A 27,997-nucleotide genomic window follows, 5' to 3' on the forward strand; every position below is an offset into this window, starting at 1 on the left:
ACAGAGCTCCTTAGGCCTGTGGCATTCTCTGATTCACACACCAGGATGCTGTGATGTGCTGTAACTTCCCCAGAAGCAGCTCTCCACATTGAGAGATTTCTTCTGGCTGGTCGTCAAGTGTATTGAAACAGTTACTGACCCCCATGGAGACTGGGCTGTGCCTTTAGGGCACCTCTGCTTCCATCTCAGCTGGCAGGGAAACTCACTGTCTCCTCTGTGACTCCACATATGGAGCCTGGGGATTGGCAGTGCTTTGTCCCAGCTCCCGTCCAGCCTGGGAGCTCTTAGGGAGGGGTTCAGAGCATGTCTGTGGCCTCGGAAACCAGGTTACCTGCACTAAACAGGGTGAGGGGTTAGGGATCAAGGCCAGGCTCTGCCAGCCATGCTGCCAGAGCACTTGTCCAGTGTCATGGTTCCTCCAGGGCTGGTATCCCTGAGTCCTTTTTCCCATCCTAGCCCCACAAAAGGCAGTTGCTGCTGCAGGAACAGGGTGAGTACAAAGCAGCCATTTCCCTGAGAGTGAGAGCAAGATGTCCCTACCTAGCTGTCTGTCATGATACTTATCTTAGCAGGGGCTGGCAATGTCTAAGTGCCCCTGAATTTGGGGCTGGTAAGGGAATGGACACTGCTTGTTTTGGGGCTTGGTTTGTTTTCTGCCCCCTCATGTGCTTTGGTATGAAGGTGTGTGGCACAGTCAGTTTGTCAGTGGTGTGTCTGGGGAATGAGGTTCAAAGCTGCTCTCGTCAGTCTCATCTGAGAGAGACCAGCACCAATGAAACTGCTGGCAATTTCTGCTTTCCAGATAGGAATGCCTGGGCCTGGCTGAGATCTGGGATCATCCCCTTTTCTACAATTAAAAGGTTTGTCAGTCTCATGATGTGAAGTCTAGAAACTGTGGAATGAAGGCTTCCTGGGAGGGAGTATGATGAGGAGGGATCTCCTGCCTCCTGGGGAAAAATGCATCTTAAATCCCTGGTTAGAGATCCTGAATACTTTAGCTAAGCAGGACCTCACTTAAGGACTGGATCGCAGCTCTGACACTGGTACTGGTTTACAAAGGTGGAGTGTTGGTGCTTGCTCAGCGTAAAGTAATGGTTATCAACTGAGAATGGTAATCACAAAAATTGTAACCCCTGTGTTTGTCTTTGCACTGTTGTATGTGTTTGCTTTAGTTAAGGCAAGGTGAGGAGCTGTGCCCAAGGGAGTGGCAAGCCATGGAGAAAGGCTGTTCCACTGCTGCAGCACCCAGGATCCTTGTCCAAGACTGAGGTCCCTAGAGAAACATTCCACTGCCTGCTGTAAGACAGCACAAGCCAGTTTGGGAGCTTTACCTGAAGGGTGAGGAAGGCAGAAAGCCCTTGAGGAAGGCAGAAAGCCCGTGAGGGTGCAATTTCCTGACCTCTGCAGGGCAAAAGGAATCATTCTGGTTTTGGTGACATGATGTCTCCGTTGAGAGATGTCTCCCCCGGGTGCCATGCCACACTGCTGTGAGGCATTTTGCACAGTGATGTGCTCCATGTGGCCTGGTTTTGCAGAACAGGGTGGTTGGTGCTTACCTGCAGATATCTGCTGCCTGCTTTCTGGCCCAGCAATCTTTGTCCTGCTGAGTCAAACCTGGCAGAGCCAGCATTGCTCTGAGTCCCTCTCTGCTGCTGTTCCCTTCATGATCAGCTCGTGGCCGGAGGCGGAGGGAGCCGTGCCCAGGCTCAGGGGTTGTCACGGAGGGACCACGTGGCTTTACAACTCGGCTTTTATTTCCTTGACATCCTATCTACAGTTGGGCAAAGGTAGAAATGGGGGGAATGCTTACAGGGAAGTGGCTGTTGTGGGGCTGTTGCATTTGAGTTGTCAATTCCAATCATGGGCCATGCAGTATGTCAAATAAAGTTCCTGTCAATGCTGTTTTGTCTGGATCAGCCCATCAGCTGCAGGTGAGGTCAAGGAGGAAGCCAACAACACTGCTGTGGTTCATGTAACAAGCTGGAAGTCCCACCTGAGGCCAACACTCCCTCTGCAGTACCTGGAAAGAGGCAGCCCAGGAAGTCTGGTCACCTCTGGCCAATTCCAATTCTGGCCAAAATTTTTGCATCTTGTCTTTCTAACAGAAGCTTTATCTTGGGTATGCTCCAGTATTTCTCTCTTTTCTCTGGAACTTGTAGTTGGGGTCCTGTTGAGATGCTGCAGACAGGGCTTAAGGTTTAGGGGATGAGGTGCACAGCTGTGGGTGCACATAGATTGTGTTGGCAGCCAAGTCCTGGGGAGGTAACACAGAAGGGATCTGGGATTCCCAGGCTATGAGGTGCTTGGCCACGGTGTCCAAGCGTGATGGAGACAGCAGTGTGCCAGAGAGGTGATGGGCAGTCCTGTGGGTTGAGCACACAGGACAGGAGCTCACTTGAGGAGAGTGGTGCAAGGAAGTGGGGATGTCAGCAGTGCTTGAGGCTGCTTCTGCAGGGTGCAGGAATTCTAATAGAAAGATGGTTTGTCATGATGTGCCTGTGAGTGAATTTAGAATGGAAGAGGATGGAGTGGAAGGTGATGCTCTAGAGAACAAAACTGTGTCCAGGTTTATGGGGATTTGGGGGGAAGCTGCCTTCAGCAGATACTTATGGTTTGTGAGGACTGAGTGAGATAATAAAGCAACAGGATCTTAGCATGCAGGGAGGACAGGGCCTAAGTCCAGGACATTTTTTCCTTGGGGATATGCTGACACCTGAACTACTGCAGTAGTCTGGCTTTTCGACAATGAAGGGTATATGGGTTTTTACAGGGAGAGGAAGACCAGAGGGCTGTCAGATTTTGGAGGGGAAGGAAATCTTCCTGGGCGGAAACACAGCAGCTGAGAGCATGTGGGTAAGTGCCAGCAAGGACTGCATTCCTGAAGCACTTTTCCCATCACTGTGGTGGCACTCTGCCACCCGGCTGTGAGCCCAAAGCTGCCTGGAGAGCAGCACAAAGGAGAACTGGCACAGTGTGGGCTGTGGGGAGCAGGGTACAAGTGTACAGAGCTCCCTCACTGAGGGTACCAGGGATCTCTCTGTAGGGTGCTCTCTGCCCAGGGCTGGGCACAGGAGTGCCCAGGGGGTGGCTGGGCTCTGGTCTGGCTCCTTCAGCCAGGTCAGCTGTGCTGGCTGCATCTTGTTCCTCTGGATCTGGTCCCTTCCACCCCAAAAGAGCCCTCACAGAGCACCTTTCATCTAGGATGTTAACAAACTCCCTTGCTGTCAGCAGACAGACACGGACTCGACTACCTTTTGGGGAGATGATGTGCTCAGAGAGCTGAGAGGAAATGCAGTATCCTGAAAAACACGTGGGAGATTGGGTTAGGTAATTTTGTGCTTCCCCAGGCTTTCGAGCTCTGCTGTAGGAACAGATCTGTCACTGGATTTTTGAGGATCACTGTTAGATCACCAGTGATGTCTAATTGCTATTCAAAAATTTGCTTGCCACAGGGATGCTTGAGCAGGCTCTTCCCTTAAGAAAGGGAAACAGATGGATAATGGAAAACTGGCTCTTAAGCTTTCTTCTTGTTCCTTTCCCTGCTTATACAAGTGACTTTCTGGATAAAGCTGCTGTTCCATAGGAGTTTGGGCAAGGATAAGGAAAGCTTTCTAGCTGATACCACCTCCTAGAAGTTGTAAGGATGTACTTACAGCATAAGTAAGGAAAAATAGTTGTAGCTCTAAAAAAAAACACCTTAAGCAGAGACTGGTGGAGAAACTCATCCATCTGGAAAACAGGGCCTTGGGTGAGATCTCTGCCATGTTAGGAAGCTGCAGATAATAGTCTTGAGAGCTACCCTGTGAGCATGTAAGGAACTACTTGTAGAGTGGCTGCAGTGGAAGGCTGTCACCTCCTGTCCCTGACTGGGGTAGAGCTCTCAGGAGAGAACTAGCCCAGCCTTTTCTGTGGTGCATCTAAATACCTTCATCTGCTGGTATCTGCATTCTCCCTTCTCCATTACTAGCAAACCTTGGATTAGAGTGACTGACAAGGCTCCTGTGCAGCTCTCCTGAACCAACAGCTGCTGCATCAATATATGGAACAAGCAGAGTACTAATCCCTGGAGACCTCAAGGGGCTTTTGTATGATAGGGTACAGAGGGACAGTAGCACAAGTAAGGGTGTAGATTCCTTGTGCAACAGTAGAAGTTTTCAAATCCTGAAAATGAAACAATTTGCCAGTAATTATATTGTAACCCTTTTGCTGCTGACTTATTAGCACCAAGAGCCAGCTAAGTGAGTTACACACAGTTCTCCCAATTTAGACCTCAATAGAGCCTGTTAGGGGTTTAACTCAATCAGAAAACACAGCCTAAGCATTAGAGAAGACTTCACTTCAGAATTCAGTAGGGTTTATTCTACAAATCTTAGATCAATGCCAATGATACAAGTTTTATGAATTCTCATTAAAAATACAAGTCAGTATAAAGATTCCAATAGTAATATAATGCATGATGATTCAGTTTCAAAACTTAAGGAATGAATCTGTGTTTTGCACCATGCTACAGGAAAGGGGACCACAATGTAAAAAGAATATTTAGTTTACCTCCTTTTATTTGAGGAGGGGCCTGTGCCTTATTGCCACAATACCTGAAAAAGCAATATGAAGTGCATAGCAGCCTTGCCTGTACAGTTTCTAGGCAAAACTGTTGAATTTAGTGTCATAGTCCTCCTCCCCCTAGTTCTGGTCATGATAGCCTGATATCATTATAATAACTTAAAGCTATTGCAACACCATCCCCAAAATGGTTATAAATATCAGTCCCTGGAGCTGTAAAATGTTCTTGTGATGCACTGACACGTTTTCACCATGTTAACCATTTTGCCCAGTTTTTCCAGGAACAAAAAATACATTCCAATTAAAGGTGAATTAGTTCCATATTCAAAACTCTTAAGATTTTTTAAAAAATGAAGTCTCAGTGCAGTCTAATACTTAAATGTGTTGTTCATAGCTTCAGGCACAGTTAGAATGTAAATCAGACCTGTTTTCTTGACCCTAGCCCTCTGATATGATGAAAGGTGTGTTAGCTTTCAAGGAATAGTTGGAATTTGGCCCCAGAATTGTTAGACCAAATGCTTTGGATTGGGGGAGAACAGAACTGCCCCTTTTTTTCTGGGAGCTGCCTGCACTCAAGGGGATTTAGCTGCATAAAGCCACACCCTAAACCTAAATTTTAGAGGAAGTTGAGTTCTCACAAGAGGTAACTCTTGACAAGATGTGCACCTCATCCCCCAAATGCTGTAGTACATCTGTGTATTCCCAGTGACATTTTCACCCTGTCAAGACCAGCGGGCATCTCTGCTTGAGCCCGGTCATTTTTTGTAGCAGAACCACGTGGACAGGGCAGAGCAGGGATCATGCATGGATCTGCAGCAGCAGACAGGGAATGAGGCTGAACAATATGCACACATTTCTGAGCAGGACTTTGGTGCAGACAGTGATGCTTAACTGAAACCCAGCTTTTACCAAAATGTTACAGCATAATACAAAAATCTGAAAGAAAAGGGTCAAAAGAAGCTGCTGACTTCCACATGCACTGGTTAAAGAAAAAACCCTCTTGCATAAATGGAGCAGCAGCACAGAACAAGCACCCACTTGGCTACACCAATACATCTTCTCTGCTGTAGGATTTTTCAAGAATTATCCACCCAACATCATACTATCACGTTTTAGCATCATACCAAAATGTAATATTAAGCCATCATGCAGGTTTGGGGAATTTCTTCTGCTGTACTCAACACTGCTGTGCTTGCTTTGAATACATATTGTCAGTCTGATTTGTCTTTGTAGTAGATGCATCTTTAACAGTCACATTTAATCTGAAGTAAAAAAGTTCAGTAGCCCATACTGGGCTTTTGTCCAGTCAAAGTGACAAAAAAATACAAGGTTGTCATAAACTGCATATATTCTAGAAAAGGGGGTTATTTTGCATTTAAGTCACATTTAATACAAGACAAGTTGGTCTGAAACTGTGAACTGATTCGATTTAGAACAAAGTATGGCACAGATTCCCAATACCTATGGACACTGTAAATAACACATTTTTCACTTTGCAATGATTATCAATTCGCCAAAAACAGTATAATAGTCAAAAGGGAAGAGTGAAGGAAAACAGATTTGGGAGAAGAAATAAAAAATGCCTAAGAATTGAAAATAAATGACTTCTTTTGTAAGAAACTTTATTTAATTTCATTTTTAAAAATGCATTCTCTCCTCAGAACAAATGCCACCATAAAAAAAAAAAAAAAAAAAAAAAAAAAAGATTGCAGTAGCACACACTTGCACTCAAAAGGAAACATGCAGAACTGATGGCTGAAAAATTTTTGCATAAAAATCGAAGACTTCAGGCAAAGGTTTGCCCCTGTGTACCTTTAGGGACCCCAGACCACAAACAGCTTTCAGTGCAATGTCTCTTGCTTCCAATTGATGGGGAAACATATGGCAGGAGCTTGTCTTCTGACAGCTACACTCTCCCAGATGTTTGAAGCAAAAACAGTCTCAGCTAAGTTTTAAAACATCATTGTTAAACTGTTGCAGAAAGTACAAACAGAATTCAAGAAAATGTCAGAATCCAGTGAAGAAAAACTTTTGAGATCTACCCTGTGCCATACACTTCTTAAAAAAAAATTAGACAGAAAAACAAATTTTATTAATACACCCTCTTTAAATTTTTTATTTCTGAAAGCAGCTCTTTATGCAAATCAAAAGCAGTTCCTGAGTAACTGCAGTAAACAGTGTCTTTTAAATATTTTTGCGCCTCAGCTCTTCCGTTTTGGTTCTTCCTTGTTTTTCTCCCCAGTTTTCAAGTTTAATCTCAGTTTTTTTTTTCAAAAATGTGCAAGTTCAGTTAGCATCGTTTCCAGAAGTCCACAGCTTGCAGGTCTTCCTGCAACAACTCTAAGATCTGCACATACCTAGGCTGTAGTCCTACCCTATTGCAGGCTTTGCTCTCAGACCTGTACAGGATGTGCCCTCACGTCTTCTTCAGCATGCGCCGGGACTGCCACGTGTGGAACTTATTGTAGGCTGTCTGCAGCATCTCTTCTATATGACTAACCAACTGAAACAGGAAAAGGGAGAAAACATTGGCCCAGCTGCTGGAAAACAGATCCCCTCCCCTCCCTTCCATGTGCATTCTTGCTTTTATTCACTTAGACTAATCTTGCTAAAATCAGAGAAAAGACCTTGAGGCTCTGTTGCAGAATCTCCACAGAGGGAGCAGTGCAGAGAATGGCAGAGTTGAAAGGGCATGGGGAAGTGACACTCCATTGTGCTGTCTGCTCTGGTATTTAGTCTTTGAGCACTTCAAATCTGACATGGGGGGAGAGTTCTGAAGTTGCTCCATGGTGGAAGTGAAAAATGAGATGTGACTTCCCCTTTCTGTTCTATCACTCAGGTAATTTCAAGTTACAGTCCTTGTCAGTTGCTGGCATCACTCAGCAAGTTGAACAGGGAGAGATAACTGCTTAACTGTATACCCAATTTCCCTCTGCCCATTTCCTAGTCAACAAAAAAATTAAAATGCCCTAGGATAAAAAGTAACAAAGTTATCATCCTCTCATAGCTAAGACTGAAATTATTAATATGCACCCACATAATTAAACAACACTTTCCCCTTACATTTGTGCTTAAATATTGTCTCCGAATCTTTTCTTGGAATGGGCAGAGCTTTGTAACCTGAAATCTTTCCAAGTTGCTCCTCATTTTCACAACCTGAGAGAGACAGAAACCAGTATTACAATACTGAAGAATTATAGTAAGACAGACATTGCCTTTAACAAACTGCTCTCCAACAAAACACCTTAGAACTAACTCTGGGGGCTACTTGAAGTTTATGTAGTTTGAAGAAAGGAAAGTCATTCAAATATCAGTCTCTAACACCTCTTTGTATTTATTTTTTGAGGTAAGTGCAGTATGCCACTCTGATTATTACTTCATTAATAAACACTATAGATAGATTCAAAATATTCACAAAATGTTTTTTTGCTTCAAGCAAAGACTGGAATTTCAGGCCACATTTTGTATAAGACATGCAAATGTATTTGAATGCAAATTTTTAATTTTGTTATCCATGTGAGGTCAAAAGCAACAGAAAAATAGTTACAATCATAGAACTGGCTGTAGATGCACATCTGTCCTTAAAGGCAACTTAATTTTCAAAAGCAGTGTGTGTTCTGAAGATGTGACAGTGATTTTTGCAATGGATAAAATAAGGGAAACTTGGTTGTACTGTCATGGTGGAAATTACTTCTTGGAGCTGGGGAAGAGAGGCTTTGGTTTTTGTGTTTTAAACTGGAATGAGAACCCTGCAGTTGCAACAGAGCTGCCCATTCTGTTTGAAACTGGCTAACAACTACTGCTCCTAAAGGTTGCTAACAGGGAGACAGGGACAAGGATGATTTTATTTAATAGTTCCAGCAGAACTGCTGAAAAAAATAAGGCTTCATGTTATTTTGTGACCTTCAGTTCTAGGGATGAGTAAGTGCTGTACTGATTTGAGGCATGTGTATTAGTTCTGTACTTCAGTAATTGACAGCCATTCTAAACCACATCATGAGCAGGGCCTGAAGAGGAAGCTCTGCCTTACCTTTTCTTCTAGGAATGGCGTGCTAACAGGGAAGCAGGACCAGAAGTGTCGTAGCAGTTCCCCTACTGCCACATACAAGTGTTTTAATTCAGACTGAATGTCATTTGGCACCATCTCTGCAACAGGAAAAAGGGTTTTTTCACATCACTCAAATGACCATATGAGAAATGAGAACTAAGGCTAAGGAAGGAGCTCAGCAATGTACACTTCCACTACAGTCACAGGAAGACTGGCTGGGAGGGAATACTGAGGTGCCTCACACCTCAGCAGCAATTAGATCAGGTCAGCTGCTATTTGAGGCTCTATACTTGGAAGCTTGTGTATTATTTAGGGAGATCCATGCCAGACAAAGAATGGACACCAAACCTAATCCAGGATTAGGAGCAGTATATTGGTATTGTTCTAACAGCATGGCAGTGCTGTTGCTGGCACCAGCACTGTGCTGTCCTCACAACACAGGGATAAGGACTCTCAGGTGGGTACTTCAAGTTTTTCCCTCTATCTTATGTTGGCATTATGGTTACAGCCAGGAATAAAGAACTGTGTCCCAGGCACTCTTAAAGAAGAAGGGGAGACAGGGTTCAAGAACAAGGAATGAGCCACAACTGCAAAAACCCAAACAAAAAGTAAAAGTAGTCACTGAGGATAAGTGCAGTGAACATCAAATTTCAGGATGAGGCTGTTAAAAAAAGCAGTGGTCAAGCTCAAAGTGAAGTGTAGCACCCAATATGTCAACCAGGATGGATAAGAAAGCCTCACCATTGCTTGCTGATTCCTTTTCTTTCAGTACCATAAAGAACTCAGCTGCTTTTTCAGCTGTCTGAATTACTTTCTGCTGCTTTTCAGACCAAGTAACACAAAATAAACTGAGAAACTGTAATAAATCCTGAGAACAGGGATTCATCTGCTGTGAGACTGAAGAGACAGAACTCAAACTGGCAGCAATGTGACAACAGGGAAAGTGCTGGTTGGATGGAGGTATGAGGAGAGGCTGTCTGATTTGCCCTTGCAGTGTACAAGAAAGTTGCCTTTTTTCACAGCAAACTGCGGATCTTAAAGGCAGGCTGCAAAAAACTTAATTTCAGACAATCATCTAGGCTTTGCTTCCTTAACAGTTTCCACAGAGTATGTTCTATTCTACAATCCAGGAAATAAAAAATCAGAAATGCTAAACAAGTACAACCCTGTATCTGTAAGACCATTTGGTATCTATCAGGTGTTTCCTTCATTACTTGCTATGTAAAATTTTCTCTCGTTCACTTGCCTTAGCACCCATGTAACCATCACCATCCCCAAGGTGTGGCTTTCCTTTTGTTGCTGTAACCCAGTACTACTCCAGCTACATGTTTCCATACCTTCCTTTATTACTGTAACATATTCTAAGAAAGAGATGAAACAGCAAGCCAGCTTGTGCTGTGCAATGCAACAGGACCTGATTAAAGCATTAGACATCTCAAATCCTTACGGTTTATGGCTTGCTGTGTTCCACCCTGCATAAGTGCTCCTCCAGGTGACAGGACTGCAATAGTGCTGGCAGCATCACCACTTGAAAGAACCTGGACAGAAAGGGAACAAGTATTTCAGGCTACTTTTTCTAATAAATTCTTTTTCAAACAAGAATAGTTGAACATGTATATGGAAGTTCCGGTTCTGTTCTTCTCCAGAATTAGTCAGAGTGCCCTTAAGTGCTATAGCTTGTTTGCTGTGAAAACACTCCCATCAATTACAACCTTTTCTCTGCCTAGACCTTGAACTGGCTGTGCACTTACTCTGAAATAAGACAGAGCATTACTATGCAGAAGTGTAGCAGAATTGTGCTTTACTTAGGGCCAAACTAAGTTTACAAACAGATAAGTTCAGGTGCTGGCTGGGGAGGTAGCCACAGGGCTCTGCTGCCCTCCAGGTGCCAGCACAGAGCTGCTGAGCAGCCCAAGGCAGACTGACAACCTAAGTGCCTTTAGGAGCAAAAGACCAGTTCAGTTAAAACCTGCTCACTGGAACCTCCTAAACTTCTCAGTGGGATCAATACACTGGCCTGTGCATGACTGTCCTGCTTTACACCTTAACCATTTCCTCAAAAGAAAGCAGGAACAGAAGAAAATAACTGAGCCTCAGCAATGACTGTTTCCTATTGTGTAGATTTTAAACATAACAGTTCAAAAGGTATCATCTAACCTGTAAAATAAATCAATTAACAGAAATTGGAGATAATTTAAGTTTACCATGAAAAATTGAAACTTCAGTAGACATGAGACACACAACTGTATAGCAAGCAAAATACTAAGCTAAGATCAAGAGGGGCATTTTTTAAATATACTTCCATACCTGAGTTAGTTTGGGTACATATGCTTCCATTTCTTGTCTAATACTATGAAATGAATTAATTATATCCTGACTAGTTGCATATTGCTGTGATTGAATTGGAGTTGGACCATGGTAATACCTATGAGGTGAGAAAAGGGAGAAGTGTTATTAGTGTGTTGGTAAAGCAAGAAAGCAAACTCCTAGACAGTTCTTCTAATGTTTCTAATTTTAGATGCTTTGCAATTGTTGACTCTATTTACTCATAAAGTACAATATATTACCACATGGGAAGAGGTTTGGTTAGGGATGGTATGACAGCAAATAACAGCTTCTCTTGCTGAATCTGTGATCATTATGCCAATGAAAAAGTACCCCTGCCAGCAAATTCTGGAAATATCATTAGAATGGAGCAACTCACATCACTTTCAACTGAAACTAAACTAAATGAAGATAGGTGCACATGTAGTAGTGCAGTAGTGTTCTCTTTCTGCTGGGATGGCTCCTTTTCTGGTGTTACATCATGTTACATCTATGGTTCTCAAACTCAAAAGTCTGGAAAACAAGAGGACTACTACTAGAAAAATCCTAGACCAGTGAACAGTGCAAACTATCCCAGCTGCACACTTTTGCCTGGGAGCAGATTTTCCTTGGAATTCCACATATTTTCATATATAACACATTTTTCCACTGAAAGCTGCAATGACATGCTGAACTGTGAGCAGAGGTCTGTAAGGCTTTCACTGAAGTTACACAGCAAGGTCATTCAGGCTGGCTTGCAGAGACTCAACCCTCTGAAAAGTAAGATGGAATTTAACAGGGGCATTGGATTAGGTGATCTCCAGATGTCCCTTCTTACCTAACCACTCTGAGAAATAAAACTACAAATTTAAAAGAGAAACTGGTTTATGCAGAAGCTCATATTAGGTTTCTAAACTTAGTTGTAACACATCTGAGTGTGGCACAGTAGGGACTAAATCAGCTGGTCCTGTGTGGACTGTGATGAGACCCCTGATAAACTGGCTCTGCTGAAATGGCTGTGCATGATTTTAACTTACCTATCAGACTTCTTTAAGTTTAGTGCAATAGTTTTAACGCTATTATTCTTCGATAAATCTTCATATTCAATGGCCTCCTGCAGTTTCACCTAAAATGAGCCAAATAATGATGTGTGTTACTAATGAAGGCACAAGTCCATACATGCAGTGCTTTCTTCTGGTGCACCAAGTCTGAGCTGGAGGGTTACTAAAACCTTAAAGAAAACCCAGGTATGGAATGACTCATGCCTAGCCTGCAGAGGGAGCAATGCCCAATGTTGTTCAGGATGGGCCATTTGGAAGTCTTGGCACCATTACTTTTCCTCCAGATTCTGACTAAAATTATGCAGTCCCTGCTACTTCCAAGGAGTGAACATCGTTTGTGATCTCTACTTATGTCCATCTAACTCCAAATTAGCAGAAATAATAATGATTTAACAGCTGGGGTATAGGAGTCTAAGACTACACCACAGTAATTACCCCCTGGTGACAGCAGAGCTGTGGAGTATTAGCAGTGAGAGGTAACACCACAGTGATATCAAACTTTGTACAACATGAAAACTATTTTTGAAGTCTCCTATTCTCCTGCTACTCTTTCACTCCTCTTTTCATCACATTTCTTCTAGTCTTGCTATATAATTTTCTGCTCAGTAAAACTTCCAGCTTTTGAGGAAAGTCAAAGACTACCTCAACATTTAACAACATATGTATTCTACAAGGTTTTCTTACAATACAGCCAAGTTTTGAGTCTCTCTGGCATTTTCTGTTTAGGCTGTCAACTCCAGGAAGAGTATTCAATTTAGTTCTGTAACAATTACAGTACTCTCCTCCACTTTGTGAGCTGCTCTGGTTAGTCTAGACCAGGCTGTTGCTCTTTATTTCATTGCACCAGGTGTCACTACGCTCTCAGTTCAACTTCACTTCAGTTTCTGACTAAGATGAAGGCTGTCATGTGCCAGTTTCATCATCCCCTCTAAAAGCAACACACTTGACAGGTTAATATTGGTGCTTGAACACCAATATCCTTTTCTGATGGATGTTCTCTAGAAGTTTTCAGGCATTTGAAAGAAAAACAATTTGAAGGGGGCTGAAAATAGAACTGCAGCAAATGGAAAGAACCAGATTTCTTAGTCAAACCTGAAGCATCTTAGAATTTTTTACTTTCACTGGGTACCACTGAAGAGATCAGCAGCACAATACTTCAATGTACAACTTATTTGTTTTTACTAACAGAGGAAACAAGGCTTCTTACAGGCTGTCAGGTTGTTACTCTATATACTTCTAAACAAGGCTAAACAAGTTTCACTTCAGATGTGTCACAAAACAAGTAAGGAACTTTCAGCAATTTTTTGAGAGACAGGGCTTCCAGTTCCATTCAGTTAGAATCACATCAGCTAACTTTATACCTTTTTCAGTGGTGGCTGAAAGAAATCTGAATCCCTGGAGTTTCCATCCGTACTGCTGGTCTCACTGTAATGGTCATTTTGTGCTTCTCTTGAAATAGAGAAACAGCATTAAGAAGAATTCACCTCACAGGAAACTTAAGATACAAGCTAGAGACAAAGTAAATACATCTGTTTCAAAAACTTTATATGCATGTTCACATACTTCTTTCCCCTTATGTCTTAATTTCTAGCAGTTGATATAGACAGAAGGAACCAGCTCCTCACATTAACCCTGTTTGTCATGGGGGAAATTCAACAGCAGGGGAAGGTGCTGGTCCCTCTCTTCAGATACAGCAGCCATGCCAACAGTGCATGTGGGACACAGCAAAAACATGGCTAAATTAGAAACACTTTGTATACACAGTTATGCAACCAGATATTAGCAGAGCTCTGGGAGCCCTGCAATACAACTGTTTCAGGAGACCTATCCTGTTGTCCCTTTCTGAACTGAGAAACAGAAACACACTTTGCCCAGAAGAGATTGCTTAAGGTGCAGTGTTTAATTTGTGCAAAACAGAAGAACAATGTGAGGGAGCCCAGCTAAACAGAAGGAAGTATTAACTAAGATCCCTCACAGTTAAGGTCTGTAGGATTTGGGTAGAGTGGTAATCCTTGCTGGCTGTCCATAAAGCAGTTGTAGAGCAGGTGACCTGACAGATGTTTTTGGTCAGGGGCAGGTACTGCACCTGAGGACTCTTTCATCTGATCCACTTGTGCCACACTGCAGGAAGCCCCAGCAGACCTGCTCCTGGAAGGCAGGAAATAGAACTCCCTGCACCACACCTCACCTCCATGCAGCACACAGCACACTATTTCTGCAGCCTTCACCAGGGCTAGACATCTAAGGCAGACACATCCTTTCCTTTTTAATCTGCTTTATATGATAACTCAGTTAAAAATACCAGTCATCATTTCAAACAGCTCTGAAAAACTTCTATAGAGTAAAATGAAACTTAAAGGTATTTTCATTTTTAGAGGAAAATAATTCATTCATAAAAAATTAAAAGAAAATGTTGTATGAGTAACTGAAGATATGCTTTGGTTTTGGAAATTCCTTAAACTTTACTCCAAAAATCTTTTACACAACACTGGAACTTACTGTTTCCTGAGGCCAGCTGCAAGGACCATGGCACTATGATGATTAAAGCGTTTTATGATGGCAGCATTGCTACTTTCTCTAGCAGACTTTGAGGCATTTGATGTAGAGGCCACAGAAGCAACACCATAGCCCTACAAAGAAAACAACAGTGATTCCTTCCTGCCCCCAGAGCAGCAGGATAATTCTGTTTTCCCTTGAGTCAGGAAGCCACCTCCTCCTCTGCATCATCATCCAGAGCATCATTTTCCCACCTTTGCCCCATCATCTCCTTATGTACTCTGAAAAATCCCCAGTGACTATTTTATTCTGCTAACACTTGGCAATTTAGAGGTGTCAGAGAGAAGGTAACAAGTCTTATACAGGTAATTTTATAAGTAAAAACAGAATTAGCTTTAAAAAAATTAAGGATCACCTGTGCAAAACAGGCATTGATGGCAAGGAAAAGACAGCAATTGTTTTAATGACTGCTTTTTAATATTTAGTGGGACACCAGCAGCCCACAGGCTACAATACACCTGTCAGGAGGATGTGATACCACTAGAAAATTCAAAAAGCTTCAAGCCTTAAAATGCTGGCAGAGTTTCCCACTTGCCAGGTCACACTTTACCCCACAGGCAGTTTCATGCTTGCTGTTAACCAGCCTCAAAAGCAAATCAGGGCAGTTTGCAGAGCAGTTCAAACACACCTATCCTAAACTCATCCATGGTTCAGTTTCAGACTGCTAGCTTTGGACAACTCCCACAAAAATAAAATAAAAAAAGAAAATCTAAAAAAACAGCACCAAAAAACTTAGAAATGCAGCTTCATTATAAACTACAACTGAACAATTTCAGTTAAATTAACTGCAGAAAAGCACATCTCTAAGTGTGCTTCATGTACCATAACTTCATGTTATGGTACACCATTGAAATGAATTGTTTCAACTTGTTCTTGGAGGCAGGTAAGAGTTCAAGTTAGTCATAATTTTGGCAAAAGGTATTTGAAGCTAAACAAAGAACACTGAAAGTGTCCTTCAGTTAGGCTGAATCAAGTAGCAATGTTCAAAGTAAGAAAAAACGAAAGACTCCTGCTTTGTGCTACTCTTCTGTACATTGTTAGAGTCTAAAAGCTAGGAAAAAAACCAGAGTTCACTTTAGACAAAAAGAAAAACAAATGAAAAAGTAATTCTTTAAAAAATGGAAGTCCTGTATTTACACCCTGCACACCAAGGCAGATGTGACCACACAGGTCCGTGGGCACAGTCTCCATTTCCCTACACACACAGAGCAGTAGGAATGTTGAGTATACAACCCCTGCAACTGCAGTGATCAGGGATTTGTTTTAGAATTAGCATTTGCAGTGGTTCTAAAAGAAGGATCCACTTCAATGTAACTAAGGAAGGGATATGGTTTCTTCTGAATTTTTTTTTTGTTTTCTGTTTTTTTCTCCCAAGTACTTACTTCATCTAATGTTTTATCTTCCAAAGCTGTTAAATCTATCAGTGGGTTTTTCACTCCTTGAGACACCATTGCTTTTAACCCTGTGTGGAACAAAGTTTAAAAATCATGAAAAACTGTATCTAAACAAACAGAATAACTATGGGATCATTAGGTTATATTTAATCTTTAAAAGAAGACAAAGGTTCTGCACAGGCCCAAATAACACTGGGACTAAAACTTTAAACCCTTTTAAAAGCCCCATTAAAAATAAGCAATAAATGAGGGAAGTTACTCCAAAACATCATCTTATTAATTAGCCTAGTTTTCATCAACTTCTACGCATCACTGAACACTGATTAAAAACTAATTGAGATGCAGTTATAGTAGTGGGAACTGGGAAGCCAAAATTGCATTTCTTCTAATTTTGGCACTGTTCTGCTGCCCTGCCTGGGTAGTAAGACAGTTTATATCTGGGGATAGCTTTGACTTGTGAAGGGTTCTGCATTCCTAATAGAAGGCTTTCATTAGCCAAAATATGTTTTATGGAATGGTGGTAAGTAATCCCAACTCCCCACATCTCTGTATCATCACAAACCTATCTCAAAAGTTCATAAAAAACTTGAGTCAGATAATATTTTAGAAAAAGGAAGGCAACTCCTCTGGAAAATCTGGACTAACAGAAATCTCATTTACTAAGACCCCATCTATAATAAAAGCTGTACCTGTTGTAAGTTGTGCACATACAACAAAACCTATTGTGTACACAAAATCATTCCATAGTAACTGATGGCACATGATCAACCTACCAGGATGGCATCTTATGGAATTTGTAGTAAAGCTTACTTCTAGTGGTGCCACTTTCCAAAGGCTAATTTATTCCAAGAAATGCTCTCACTATGAAACATGCTCAGAATGGCAAAGCTGTAGCTTTCAGAGACAAGCAGCTTACCTTTCTCATCCAGTTTGGCACATTCTGCAAAAAGGTCCTTTGAGCCTGTGTTGAGCCTGTCCCGATGAAAATAATGAGACTGAAAAAATCGTGTCCAGAATTCCCTCTCGGTCATGTTATGTGGAACATTCTCTGCATATTTCATTTTTACTGTGAACAAAACCCAGAACAATTACAAACTGCTCCACAAATCTTAACATGGTATTTTATGTCAATATTTCCTTGATGGCTTCCTTGCTTTCTGGCTGCCTCCATTCATTCCTGTTAGACAGAAGGGACTGAGGTAGTTAAGCATGAGCAAACATGTACTCATTTATGCTTGTAAAGCTTTGAAAAGTGCATGTAACAGTGGCCTGAACATTCTTGAATTGCCATCACACTAGGGGCCAAAATGAATCAGTCAGTGTTCATTACAGTGTATGGGAAATGATGGAAATCAGGTTATTTTCCTCCCAAAGATGATTTCATGAAAAATAACAATTATTTGGAACACTGAGTAGGAGAGTATCATGGGAATCAAACATTTACTCAAAATTTAAAAAACATAAAATCAACATTTGACAAAAACACGTTGACATGTTTTTATTTAAAAAAATCAATTTTCCATTTCAAAAGTGTATTTTATGCTTTTATGAAACATATGAATATGCTTCTTCCCATCCCTCTAATGAGGCAGGGAAAATTATCCAGAAGACTGGAAGATATAGTCCCTTATACTTCCAGGCTCAGACTAACATTTTAGTCTTTCTACAGTAAGACAGTAAAAAGATCAATCTTAAATGGAAGTGTTTGGTATGTAAAACACTGCTCTTACCTGCAGGGTATGTCCTAAATATGGATTCAATAATATCCGAAGTCAAGTTGTACCTCAGCCCGTTGCAGCCGTCTGTCTGAGGCCGTACATCAGCCTGAGGAAAAGCACACAGGGGAAAAAAACAGTCATGACTGGATGCTTTCCCTAACTGGAGAAGGAAAAGAACTGGCACCTTAAAAGCAAGGTCTGTTGCAGGTAAAATAATCATCTTCCTCCAGTAATCCATGGTGTATTTGATTGTACACAGGTATTTTAGGATGAGAAACACACGAGCAAATGTGAATTACTTTATTATACTTGCCACTTAAGGGATGATTTAACAAACAGACTGCAGGCTTTAGAAAGCAAAGAGCACTCCACTGGTCAAAACAAGGTATGCCTGATTAATTTATGCTCATCCTTGTTTCCAAGTAAAAATAAGTAAGCATACTCTATATGCCAAATGTTTCATTGTTCACTCAACAATTCAGCCAGTGAACAATCAGTGGTTATAATGAAGCGATAAAAAAGGATTTATGGCTCTTACACCTTATTCCCTCATACACTAAAAACATCTTAGTGCACCTGATCAGTAACACTGAATTTAAAGCTTGAGTGTTAGCCTTAGTCAGAACTTTGAACTCAAATCTCAGTGATCTCTTTAGGAAGGCTCTGGAGGAGGCGAGTGCTCAGTGCAGTTCCCACAGGAAAAGTACATGATTGCACAGGCTGCTGCCTTTTCCTCCTTTTCCTGTGTACCTCAAGTCTAGCTTTTGTACCATCTTCTTCCTAGGGAAACACTTATTCTGAGCAGAGACAGTCATATTTGTCTTGAATTAGGACACAAAAATATCTGAAGTTTTCTTCTTCACAAATGCAGAGGACACAAACATAACCAGTTAGTTTAAGAACACTTCAGTTTTGAAGGTACAGTGGGTTTACTTTTCAGTGTGGTTTCTTTTTTTTAACATTAAGGTGTAAGAATAATGGGAGACAGGAAATCAGAGCAATCAAATTTGTTTGGCAACTGATTTGGGTATTTCCAAGGAGGAAAAAAACCACAAGTGGTTGTACAGCAGCTAAATTAAAACAATTCCTACCTCCTCTTTCCCTCCCAAACCTACTGTGTGCACAGTCATTACAAAGGTGGAAGTGGGATTCCATCTAAAAAGTCCTGTCTGTGAATTTTGCTGCAGAAGCAAAAACATTCTGTGAGGAATCTGAAGTTGTACCTAGATTACTTTTAGACTGCACTGAAATTACTGAAGCATCGTTTCTATAAATGAGTAAAATAACTGAAGGTTAGACAAAAAGACAGAATGAGCCTTCAGATACACAAGTTGTTCTTCAAGTAGCTGAAAGCATGTATTGGGTTAAAAACTGGGAAGGGAATAAAACCCTTACGTGGAAAGATTCATTTATGCATGTCAATTCTGCCACAGATAAGTTCTTTAATTTATTGCGCTCATACACTTTAATCTAGTGACCATTGATTCACACCACTCCTGTTTTACAGAAGGCAGAGTAGCAGGGCAAACATTATCTGCCTCTTGACAATTAAAAGTTCAAACTGGGCATCTTAAACTGACAAAATGTTGCGGTTGTAGATTAGCAGGAAACTTTTTTTTTCTCCTTTACACTTGGAATAGCAGAAAGATGTTGAGGAACCAGGAAAGTACAACATTCATGTATAGGGGAATAAAGTGCATGAGCAGAACTCTCACTTTCCCCAATCTGTTTGCTCTAAAATCCTTAAGATAAAGGTTCAACATACCAGGAATGCTGCAGAGATGCCCACATCCTGCTTATTAGGTGCTGCAGAATTATCCCCTGCATTCAGGCTTAAACGGTTGGCCCAGAATTCTTCAGCACTGATTACTTGGCTCACAACAAGGTCTTTATAGAGCTGAAACAAAACAGGATCTTCTTGCAGCATTCTGGTAAAAGAATGTATTGAATAGAATTGAAACATTGCAGAATAAATCACTAGTATTTCCATAACTAACACAAGTTCACAAAAGGAACAGAAAACAAGTTTTCTTTCAAAATGCTGTGCATTTCTTAACAAGACTGTGTAAACAACCAATGTCAATAGCACTGCTTGTCTGAAAAGACTAAAGAAATGGATGTTAACACTGAAAGTTAGAAAACAGTAACGCCTAAGAAAAAGTTAATGTGGGATTCATGTCTTGTCCTAAAATATTCTGTGGTGCTTTTGTGTCTTTGCACACCAGGACTGGAATCTCCTGAACTGTAAAAGCACAATGAATATTCTTGCTGTTCCATAACAAAAGTATGATGGGGGAGCAACAAAAGGAGATTTCAGTGCTGTCCAGTTCTTGGTTTAAGATCTTAAAATTCAGTAGCTATAGATCTCTATTCTAGTGCAAGAGTATAGATCACAAAATATGTATGGGACAAGATCCCTTAAAACACATTACTTCAATGGCTGTTCATTTATGTTTCTGTGGTAACAGTAGGATCTTCATCCCTTAATCAGACACAGCACAAGTGTGAGACACATTCCTTGTCACTACTTCCACCAGGGAGCAAAGTTTACAAAAGTTATCATCCACATATCAGGTATCACTACCCAAAATGGAAAAAATATGCACCTGACTCTTCACTTGTGTTTAAGCAGCTGTTTTTACAGCTGTGTACCTTATTAGAAACCCACCGGGCTATTTTCAGGGAAGTGTATATATGTGTTCACAATCTGCCAAAAACCTCCCCAGTCTTTAGCATGTACCTCAGGGTCTTGATCAGGGAAAAAAATCAGGACTCTAATGGATATATGGTCTAGGGATGAACATGGATAAACTGCAATCTGGACAAAATGAAAGCCTTCAGCTGCTCTAAGGACAAAGCAGGATGAGGTGGAAGTGAAAGCTTTGTGGCAGGATACCCCTATTATGTTTTAACCACCAGGGTTTCTCCAATTCTCCAGACTTATTGTAACAAGTATGGATTAGTGGCAATTCTTACAAATTAGCACAGGTGAAAGCAGTCTGTTATTCTGGTTATTTCATTAAAGCTTGGAATTTTGGTACATACCCAATTCCCACATATCAATAAATGGAGGGAGTGCCATGGGGACTCTGGATGTTGTACCCTTCCACAAGAGGCTGGATCTTTTCTGCCTTATCTGTTGCAATCAAGCTAATGAAGCCCCATCACCAGAGCTGGACTTCTAATCAAGAGAACAAACTATGGCTGAGTAGGTGCAGGGATTCTGGCTTTTCTGTAACTAGAAAAGCTCCTGATACTTCATGGTGTGATGCTGTAGAACTCCATTTAAGGAGGGAGAGATTCAGAGCTAAGACTGCCTGTGTTCTCAGCACCAATACTGTCAGAAATAAGGCACAGAGCATAAAGAAAGGAGTATGGGAACAGTGCCAAAGCAGGCTGCACTGCTGCAGACCCTGGTGGTTGCTGCAGTACTGGAACCAGTTAATCCTGACTGTGTCACAGCTCCAGCAGAGGAGCTCTTGCTTTTCTGCTGGGAAATCTCCTTGTTAAGATCCAGTCTGTCCCATGAGGCAATGCTCTCATGTTTTGAAAAATCTAGCTTTAACTTAACTATGTTCAGAGCTAGAGCAGCCTTTGGAAATGGAAGCCATTAGACACAGGATTCACAGTAGACACTAGAATGAAGTGAAACTCATCAGGGGAGAGGCAAGGAAGAGAGCTCTGCAGCCACAGGGACTGGTTTAACACAAACATTTTAAAGGAACGGAAATGTATCTCAAGAGCCCATTTGGGAAAAGGACTTAGGTCCTCAACATCTTCTCAAAACATTTCTTAGAATAAACATCCTGTATGCCAAGTAATAAACTGCAGCATCTCATGCGAGATGCATGAAAATACCTAACAATTTAGTAGTCTATAAAACATCAGGAAAGATCTGAAGGGCAAATGGGGCTCTGTTGGGAGGGAAAAAACCTCACCAGGCTCCACAAAATTTCTGGAAAAGGAAAAAAAAAATCTTTCAAGCAGCTTTTCTAACTGATATTTAAGAAGACTAAAGACAGACTGCCAGTTGGGTGCTCTCCTCTTATAGCTATGGATAAGAAAGACCGGGTGGCAGCCAGACTGGCTGCCTTTACACCTCAAGAACGTGTCACTAAGCACACAAGTGTAGTCTCAACATGTGACAGTTATGCAAGTCTCAAGGAACTGCCTTGATATTGAAAGCACGGAGATTTTTACTAGGGAAACAAATGCTGCATCATTCACGATGTTGAAATAACAACTGTTAACAGAAATACACAATAGTTAGCTAACAGAAGAGAAAAAACCAACAGACTTTTAGGCTGCTCTCCCTTTACCTGTTCTTCTCCTCAAGTTCTTTATTAGCTTTCCTTTTGAACTTGGGCAACAGTTGTTGAAGAAGATCCTTGACTGCATCTCGCTCCTTCACTGCTGTGCTTTCATTGGAGAAGTGGAAGTTGGTTGTGTCCCCTGCATGCAACACCAGCTGCAGCTGAATTTTAGCTTTACCTTCTGGACTGATTTTCTGGCCTAGATTGCAGAGAGACAGACAGTAAGCTTATACAAGAAACTGTCTTCCCTAGAGTGTTTGCTTATAAGCAGTTCTTCTCATCATCCAATTAAATACCATTATCCTGCATGTGAATTGCAGCTGTGAAAATGGAACAGTCAGTCTTCCCCTTGAATTAGTTTGAACCCCACACCCTGTTCACTCTAAAATACAAGACACAGACAGTAGCAGCCTGTTGCTCAATATCCTTCAGCTCCTGCTAGGAGTCCTGATTCATCTTTGCATTCCCCACAGCACTCATTAGAAAACTACTGCAAATGAGGCTGTCATCACCTGGACACTTTAACCTGGAAGCAATCCAGGCTGCTGCTGAAAGGTGACCTCATTCCCCTTTTCCACTTCTTGCATCATTTCTTGTACGATTGTTAGTGTTTGTGCAGCAAGCTGAACCAAGGAACTGATTCACTGAAAAGCACCCCCTTTTGTTTTTCCAGCTGGCCCAGCTCCTGCTGGAGGGCAGTGGTAGGAAAGAGACAGGGTGTGTAAGAGCACATCTGGATCCCAGTTTCCAGTGCTGAGCTAAGTGGTTAGCCACTAGTGCTCCCCAACTCAATCACCAATGCCTCCAAGGTACTACTACACCCTCATGACTCATAAGGAAAATCTAATTCCTGCTTCCATCCTCATAACCAGAGGGAGCAGAGGCTGGGACACCTATGCTTAGGGACTGTTGTGCTACAGTGACTTTAGTGAAGCACTGCAAATGGCATTAATCTAACTTTTAATATCAGTCCTTTCTCTAAAGCAAGTGGGAGACAGGAACCAGGTGTCAACACTAAATCACCTTCTCTATTACAAATTTACAAATACATCTCACCCTTTTTTATTTCAGATGACAAAAGCACATCTTTCATCTAATGTGCCAAGTTAAAAATACTTCAATGCCTATATATGTAGATATTTAAAATGCAAGCTGCTTAAGCATAAATTAATAGCTAAATAAAACCTTCACAAAGTTCATTATTATAGGTGACTGGGACTTTTAAACTTCTTATCACTTTCATATTTAAGAAAAGATCATCTTAGTTCTGATTCATCACACACTTTTGATCATGCCCCAGTGCTTGTATGTGACTTCAAATAGCAATGATCACTAAACCATTACCAAGTGACGCACACAACTTACTTTTTATTCCTTCTTTGGCATTAGACCACATGAAATATGAGCACTAACTGGAGCCAGAAAGGCAGCATGCTATAGACATTTACTGTTTAGTTTTGACTTGCAAGTACTCTGCTATTGCAACAGCAAATGCTTATTGGGAATGTTAGCAGCTAGGCCCAACTACAGAAGCTGACACTTCTGAAGCTATGGTCTGTTGGGTGAAAATAAAACTGAGTTCATTTTATATGAAAATCAAAACAGCTTTAGATATTGAGTTAAACAGATGACATGCCAGATACTTTCTGTGTTACACTGAAAATCCTATACTCTTCCTTGATCCTCCTCCCACCCTTCCCTTCACAAGCATATGGCATAGATTATTTTTCTGTTCAATTTATTGCAGAAGTTTATCGAAGCTAATAGTAAATGCAGCGTAAGTTAAACATCTGAAGACTACACAAGTTCTGTGGTAGCATCCTTAAGCTGGTGATACTTTACCACAGCCCTGATGTCTGCTGCTACAGAGTAGCCGGGCCAGAGCTCCAGAGCCTTGCACCCTTCCTGAGGCAGCTGTAGCTGGCACTGTAGGGCAGGTGAGCTGTGTGCAGTGTACATCCCCATGCAGCAGTGCTGGCTGCAGCAGCAGCAGCGCTCACTCACATTTGATGTCTGCATACATGTGGCTGACGGTGAAGCGGTCCTTGCCCTCGGGTGCCCAGGCGATGCGCTCCGCCATCAGGTACAGGGCCCCGTCCTGCTTCTTCTGCCGCACCTTCTTCACGATCAGCAGCACTTCTTCAGAGGACGTTGCCATTGTGGCTACCACGAGCTGTCAAAAACACACACTTGAGCTGATCAGCAGTAATTATTTTTGCTGTAAATCTTTCACTACTCCTATCCAAACTAAAGTATTATAGCCCGCATTTACTTATTTATGCCTATGTAATTTTGGGAGTATTTCAGATAAACATGCTCCCCTCTTTCAGCACAATCAGCAAATTCATTTAAACAAAATATTCCCAGCTACCTAAATAATTCATCCAATTATTTTGCTGATACTGCTTTTGATCCAGTAAAAGACCCACAAATCTTACATTTAAACTGATAACTAAATTTTCCTGTTTTACTGTCCCTTTACTGGTTTTTCAAGTTCAGAAGAATACTGAAGCTAAGCAATGACAAATTCCAAATCTCCTCTGGCATTGGCAGCAATTCCCTTCTTCACTGGGAATAGCAGATGCTAAGTCATTTCAGAAAAGGGAAGGATAAAAGGTATGTGAAAAATCATGGATTTTCAGTTCACTGTGCTAAAGATAAGGCAGCCCAGTAAGACTCAGGTGTTCTCATTGTGGTGGGTTTTGCTCAAGGCTTGAACAATGTTTTGTACACTTCACTGCAGCTGGCCAGTTCCTTTCCTCCAAAGTCTGAGGAACTAATGTTACACGTACTACAGCACAATGATAATTCTGTCAGCAGTCTCAAACCAACAAGCCTCTGGATACTTGCTGCATTGTTCTCCCCAGCAGTCACTGTTGTTACTCTCTCCAGGTTCAATTTTTCAAGAGATAAAGAATATGATAAATATTACTATACTCTGTCAAACATACTGTTGGTACACTTACCAAAATGTACATCTTTGGTAAGTTTGCTGAAAATGTTTAGTATGTCCAGTTGCTCTATTTTGTGTATCGTAAACTTTACTACTAATATGCAAAATATTATTTTTCCAATGGTGATGTGGATGTTTTGTGTGCTTTAGAATACCTGCAATATTTGCTGGGACCCACGCCAAAGTTCAGATTGTAACTTGCATCAGCTATCACATTACTAGTAGGTATCACAAAATGGTAGTTCTAAGCATTTAAATTCACGTACTTCTTTTTTTCTTAAAAAAACCCAGAAAACAACAAAATACCAACCAACAGCAAGATAAAACATTTTATTCTGACAATTTGGACAGTAGCACAGCATTCTCTTCAGTAAAAGTCTCACAAGCTCCTGTGCAAATGAGTTCAGTAACACACTAGATGGAAAGATGAAATGGCAAAAGGGCTCTGCACTTACACTTCACCCCTTCACCATTCCAGCCATCCAAGGCTTTGCCAGAGTTCAGCCATGCTGAGCTGAATGTGGGGTTTCACATCAGCACCACTGCAGCAGCCACTAGAACGTGCTGTGCTACATTCAGAGCATCCTTGGTAATACTTCTTTCTCAAAGAAAACTGCATGGCATGATTTCAGGACTGTTCCCTAGCACAATCCATTACAGTCTCCCAGCAGCATTATTCTCTTCCAGTGCTATTCACACAACCATTTTATGTAGTTTCCTGTTGCAGGTCTGCAGTCTCATCAGCACCTTGTCCTTACTGGAAAAAGGCAGCTGGCCACAGACTCTCAGAGACTGGAAAAACCTCACCATGTGCAAGACTAGGGATTTGATGTTTTTCTCCCTTTGTGACTTTACAGTCCTTTAAGGTCATTGTTATCCAATGCAATGGAGGCAAAGCCACAGAATACAAAGGAATTACACCTGTACAGAACAGCAAGAAAAAGGAAAGCATTCCCACAGTCAGGCTCATTCTGATGTCAGCTGCTCTGCTTTTTAACCATGCCATTTCACCTACCTACACTCAGTCTTTCAACTAGAGAAGCAAAGAATCAGCAGCTCCCAAGTTCTCCTTTAGAGCCGTTCCAGTACCCTGCAGTGTGCAATCTGTGAGAGCACAATTATCCCGCAAGTGGCTCATTCCACCTTCTGGGAGGGTGAGCACAGTGGCTCATGCTGTTCTTCTTTCTGTCACTGCTGTACTTCCTTTTTCCTGCAGTAATTTACAGTGGCAGTGGGATGATACAACTCACAAGCACAGTAAGCATTACCCAAAATGGAGAAAACCCTGTGCTGTCTTCAGAACAGTACATCAGAAAGAATAAAAAACTCTATTAATAATAGGGATTTAGAAAGGTTACCGTCTGTCACTAATGGAAACAAAATGGCTTTGTGTTACAAGAAGTACAGGAAAAATTCTAAAATAGGAATCTTGCTTAAGGATTCCATTCCCTGTCTCCTACAGGGAAGGCTACATCCTTGTTAAGCAAAGCACACACATACACAGCTCAGGTTCCCTTTTTTTTTTTTGGACATGTAAGGCTCACTATGCAGCAGTGAGAGCCATCAATGATGTATTTGTGCCTGCTCAAATCTCATAACCTCTACATTCAACATCTGAAGTTTCCAGGAATAAGTACTGTGGATGATGACACTGCTGCTGTGCAGGGCAAGAACAGCCACATGCACACAGAGAAATGATGTTATTTTGCAGCTTTAAGTGACAATTTTAATCTGCTGCAGCATTTGTGCTCTTCAGCTGCTGGTTCAAGTATCTTCCAGAATAGGAAGGTCAGACAGTTTATTTTAAATTCCCCCAGCAGCAGAGCTTGGTTAACAGTTCTAAAAGCACTTGGATCAACCAGAAGCCCTGACCAAGAGGCACAGCTTGTCATCAGGCTTGTCTTTGGGATGTTAATTTCAGCTGCAGTTTACAATGGGCAACGTCTATCAGGAAGCTTCAGTATTGGCATAGACCAAAAGAAATGTTCTGTGTGCTTATCCACCTACAAGCCCTCCCCTCCCAGCTCTGTGGGAGCAAACACAGCTTCTGGAAATACCATCAGATTCCAACAGCTATCCTTCCTCCATTGCAGTGAACCTTCCTAACCACTTTTAAGACCAAGTACCTCCTGTATCTATTTTTTTACACCTGCTCCGAACACTCTCCATTACCAGCATTTCACTCCAGTCCCTTCCCATATGGTTTTGTGGAATTCTGAAGCAGAAATAAAGGAAACATCTGCACGTTTTAATAATCCTGGCTCGGCCAGGGTGGGCACGGGCTGGCGGGCGAGCTCTGACAGATCAATGCAGGCCCTGCAGCTGCTGGGCTTCCGCTCCCCGCAGGCAGCGGCAGAACCATGGAATATCTGTGCCAAGGGCCCAGTCTGACCCGCAGCGGCACAGGGACGGACACAGCAGCACCCCGAGGCATCTGTCAGCGGGACGGGAAGGTGGCGGCAGTGCCGCCTGCCCCGGGCACGGCGGGGGGATGTGCGGTCCTGAGGGGCCAGCCCGATCCTCCCCCGATGGCATCACCCACGCTGCGGGAGGGATGTCACCCCGCCACGGGACGGGCCCGGGGACACCCGCACGGCCCCGGCGGGGGACCAGCAGCGGGGAAGGCGCTGCCGCGGCCGCTCTTTGTCTGCCGCCCGCAGCGGGCCAGGCGCCGGGAGCAGCCCGGAGCCCCCGGCCGCGCTGCCATCTCCCCCCCGGGCCCCGGGGAGCGCACATCAGCGATGCCGCCTCCCCGTTCGGCCCTTTCCTCACCGCGGCTCCGGCCCGGCCACCCTCACGCGTCCGCCGGGCAGGGAGGAAGCGCGGGAGGCCAAAGGCCGCCGCCGCACCGCCGCGACGCGGTTCCGCCGCCCCCGAGGGACGGATGGCCGGGGCAGCGCTGCCGTGAGGTGGATCGGGCCCCGGGACCCGCCCGGCGCCGCCGTTCCCCCGCGCCCCGCGCCGGCGGCTCTTACCGTGCCGGTTGCGCCGGGAGCTGCTCCGAGAGCGGGCGGCGCTACGGGGGTCGGGCCGCGGCCGCCGCCGGGGCCATGGGGCGGGCGGGGCGGGCACGTGACCGGAACGGGCCGC

General features: G+C 42.6%; 1 protein-coding gene across 1 annotated transcript; it reads right to left on the reverse strand.

Annotated features, from left to right (window-relative positions):
• Positions 1-4,359: 4,359 nt before the first annotated feature.
• GTF2H1 (general transcription factor IIH subunit 1) lies at positions 4,360-27,994 on the reverse strand. Its single transcript, XM_083863039.1, has 15 exons — positions 27,883-27,994; positions 23,959-24,127; positions 21,961-22,153; positions 19,407-19,569; positions 17,654-17,747; positions 16,840-16,989; positions 15,912-15,991; positions 14,473-14,603; positions 13,335-13,422; positions 11,950-12,038; positions 10,916-11,033; positions 10,056-10,146; positions 8,591-8,706; positions 7,624-7,716; positions 4,360-7,063 (listed from the first exon to the last, which is right to left on the reverse strand). Exons 2-15 carry the CDS (start codon positions 24,110-24,112, stop codon positions 6,977-6,979), a joined length of 1,647 nt encoding a protein of 548 aa, XP_083719165.1. The 5' UTR covers positions 24,113-24,127; positions 27,883-27,994; the 3' UTR covers positions 4,360-6,976.
• Between the last annotated feature and the right edge of the window lie 3 nt (positions 27,995-27,997).

This window comes from Zosterops lateralis (assembly GCF_965231275.1).
Source record: "Zosterops lateralis genome assembly, chromosome: 6".
Classification (NCBI taxonomy): Eukaryota; Metazoa; Chordata; class Aves; order Passeriformes; family Zosteropidae; genus Zosterops; species Zosterops lateralis.

Excerpts from the sequence above, each read along its gene's own strand:
- GTF2H1 (XM_083863039.1), bottom strand. The coding sequence starts at position 24,112 with ATGGCAACGTCCTCTGAAGAAGTGCTGCTGATCGTGAAGAAGGTGCGG. Across the intron at positions 10,147-10,915 it reads ATGTACCCAAACTAACTCAG|GTTCTTTCAAGTGGTGATGC; the intron begins GTATGGAAGTAT and ends CTTTCTGTCCAG. Across the intron at positions 8,707-10,055 it reads AACACAGCAAGCCATAAACC|AGATGGTGCCAAATGACATT; the intron begins GTAAGGATTTGA and ends TTCCTGTTGCAG.